The sequence below is a fragment of the Geospiza fortis genome, unplaced genomic scaffold (genome assembly GCF_000277835.1).
Source record: "Geospiza fortis unplaced genomic scaffold, GeoFor_1.0 scaffold138, whole genome shotgun sequence".
NCBI classification, from domain to species: Eukaryota; Metazoa; Chordata; class Aves; order Passeriformes; family Thraupidae; genus Geospiza; species Geospiza fortis.
Window position 1 is genome coordinate 12,195,375 of NW_005054307.1, and position 2,996 is coordinate 12,198,370.

The following is a 2,996-nucleotide window of genomic DNA, read 5'->3' on the forward strand; positions in this document are numbered from 1 at the left end:
TCTTTTTTTTATTTTTTTTAAGGGGAAGGGCCTGGGGGGCGGCGGGGCGCTCAGCGCCGCACGGCCCCGCCTGGTACGGCTCGCCCCAGCCGGTGCTTCAGCCCCTCACCTTCTCCTCTGCCTCCTCACGCCTTGCCTGCTTCTTCTGTCCTCTCGCTCTGAAACACCAAACGTGTTTCATTTTGACGTTTTTGTGGGAAAGATAGCGTTCAAAGGGCGAGCAGCAGCCTTTGGTACAGTGTGCTGGGGTTTGGCAAATAAGTGTGTCATCAGTAATTCATTTATTTTAGACGATCCAGACCTGAAAGATATTGACCCTACAGTATTAAAACATTGCCATGCTGCGGCTGCAATGTGTATTCTGGAGGCAGGGAAGCAGAAAGCTGACATATCTGCTATAAGGTACTCATACTTGGAAGCTACACCATTTTTCTAGCAGTTGTTACTTAGAAGTGTACTGCTGAGTTAATGTTAACAGAAAACTAATGAATTCTTTTTCCCTGTAGCACGTGCCTAGAAGACTGCAAACTGGATAAAGAGAGAATAGAACAATTTTGCACCGAATATCAGGTTTTTAAACTGACTTTAGCTTATTAATTTTTTCTTATTTCATAGGAATTTATTGAACCTAGTAATTTTTTTTTCTCTTGCTTCAGAAAAACAAGGATGCATTGGAAATCTTATTGGGAAGGTAGGTCAATCACTCAGCAGAGACATGGTTTCACTTACAGTTAGTTTGAAACTGTCCTGGAAAACACTTCTGCATACTTTAGGTGATTAAAGTAAGTAATATTGTTCCATTAAAAAATGAAGTGCATTTTTAACAAACTCTAGAAAACAGCTATAGGAACTTTTCTTCATTTGGAATTCTACTCTAAAATAACCTTTTAGAACTTCTCAAGAAGCATTACCAGGATCATGAAAAGTTCTTTATTGATGGACAGCTTGAGAAAATGACCCTTTCTTTTAGCATAAGGGGACTTGTAACTGTTGTGTCTTCCAGCATAGGCAGATCTCCTCTCCATATAACTGATGTGTCTTGGCGCTTGGAATATCAGATCAAGGTAATTTTAACAGATCAAGGTGTTTCTTTCATCTGTTTTAATGCTGAGAGCTGGCTTTTTATATGTTCTTTGTTTTTAATTTAGAACAATCAACTTCATAAAACTTACCAGCCTTCCTATTTGGTGACCTTAAATGTAGAGGTACTGTACTCCCAGCACCCTCAAAGGAAAAAATGCAATTTCAAGATATTTTTTAAATACAATAGACATTGCTGTTTCTTTGCTTTTTTTTCCCTTCAGAGCAGTGATTCAGGATCACACCCAGATGTTAGTTTTAGTTGTACAATGGAGCAATTACAGGTACTTCTTTCCTTCATCTTTCTGTGCTTAGCCCCAGTTGTGGATGTCCCTGTTTTTAACAAATTGCCAATCAAAATTAAATAATATACACTATTACTTTAAAAAAAATCCAATACTGGGAGGGTAAGAGAATTTTCCATAAAAGTTATCCAAGTGTATTTTTACTGTCTTTTCAAATAAAGTTGGAAAGTTACTGAATTTAGTTGCGTGGGGAGTGTTTTACGTACGTGCATAAATATTTTGTCTGTTTTCATAACTGTAATCCATATGTATATGTGGGAGGAAACTCATCATTTTCTGAAACTCTGATTTCCTGTGCTTTAGAGAAATTATTAAAGAAGCTGGTTCAGTGATTTAAATGTGTCATGATTAAAAATAGAGAAGGAACTGAAGGCTCTTCAGTGGTGTTAATGACATGTAAGAAATGTCCTGAAACAAACGTTGATCTTTGTTTAGCGATTTAAATGTGTAACTGAACAATAGAGGTATTGTAATGCTTGGAAGTGACCAAACTCTGGAGGATCGGGAAGAGGGCTCGGTGGGAGAGGAAAAGCAAGATATTAAAACTTCAGGTTTACACCTCCTCTTTTTAAGTGTGTCTCAAAAGCTGTCCTTTTGTCAGTAATGAGTGTTTCTAGTTGGTTTGCTGGCATAGTGAAATCTGATGTGCTTTGGCTGGAGAATGGTCCTAGTACAAAATTGCACCCAAAATATTTTCAGTGTTTTAGAAATCCATGTAGTAGTTCAAGCCAGAAGCAAATGTCAGCTTTAGCCATTGTGGCAATACCAATAAAATCTACGTGTAAATAATAATGATCTATTTTAGGAGAAAATACATTTTAAAGAGGGTTTTCCTTCAGTTCCCACTTTTCTGACTACATTATAAAATACAGAGCTATTTAATTATTTGCTTGCATTGTTCATCAGTTGCAACACTTCTTTGTACTACAAGGTGCTGGTTTCACTTGAGTCTCTGTTTAAAAAAAATACTCTGTTCTTCTAGCTGACCTTTAAAAAATATGCTTATTCTAAGACTCTATTTCATCTCTTAGGACTTAGTGGGAAAGCTAAAAGATGCTGCAAAAAGTCTAGAACGAGCGACTCAGATGTGATTAAAGGAAGGTGTCAGCCTGCTGAAGCACTCTCCTTCCTAAGTGTCTCCTAAATGACAAATGTCTTTCATCTCTTGATGCAAACTGGGGTTTTTTTAAGTCCTTGGATGTGAATTAAATGATTTTTTTTACGTCTGCACTGGGTATTCCCTGCTCATGTAATTTTTTTTTATTAACTCCTCTTTAATATTTGCTGAACTGTCGTGTCATCAAAGTATTCCTTCTGTCTTATTTTGTATATTTTTACAACTGTCACTGCTTATTTTTCTCTGCGATCTAATAAAGGTTTATTCGCGCCTGTTGTGCAATTTTTATGGATGAATTAGCTGTACCTAAAAGTAAGATGCTAAACGTTAGATCAGCTCCGTGAGGCAAAAGCGCCTTCTTGCCGTGCCGCGGCTGCGGCGCGTTTGCTAAATAGCCCGCCGCGCTTTGTCACTTCCAGCCGATCTTACATCTCTCCTACGAGGAAAAGTCGGACCCCGGCGCGGGGGGCGAGAAAGGATTCGGTTTAATCTTG

The 2,996-nt window shown here is 38.2% G+C and overlaps 1 protein-coding gene across 1 annotated transcript in view; it reads left to right on the forward strand.

Moving 5' to 3' along the window:
• Window positions 1-2,784, forward strand: part of COMMD3 (COMM domain containing 3) — a 20,320-nt gene extending 17,536 nt beyond the window's left edge. Inside the window, exons 4-10 of the mRNA XM_031066834.1 lie at window positions 23-402; window positions 507-570; window positions 657-691; window positions 1,004-1,064; window positions 1,149-1,205; window positions 1,305-1,364; window positions 2,417-2,784. Coding sequence (XP_030922694.1) covers window positions 23-402; window positions 507-570; window positions 657-691; window positions 1,004-1,064; window positions 1,149-1,205; window positions 1,305-1,364; window positions 2,417-2,476 — 717 coding nt within the window. The 3' untranslated portion in view covers window positions 2,477-2,784. The remainder of the gene's footprint in view (window positions 1-22; window positions 403-506; window positions 571-656; window positions 692-1,003; window positions 1,065-1,148; window positions 1,206-1,304; window positions 1,365-2,416) is intronic.
• The last annotated feature ends 212 nt before the right edge of the window (window positions 2,785-2,996 follow it).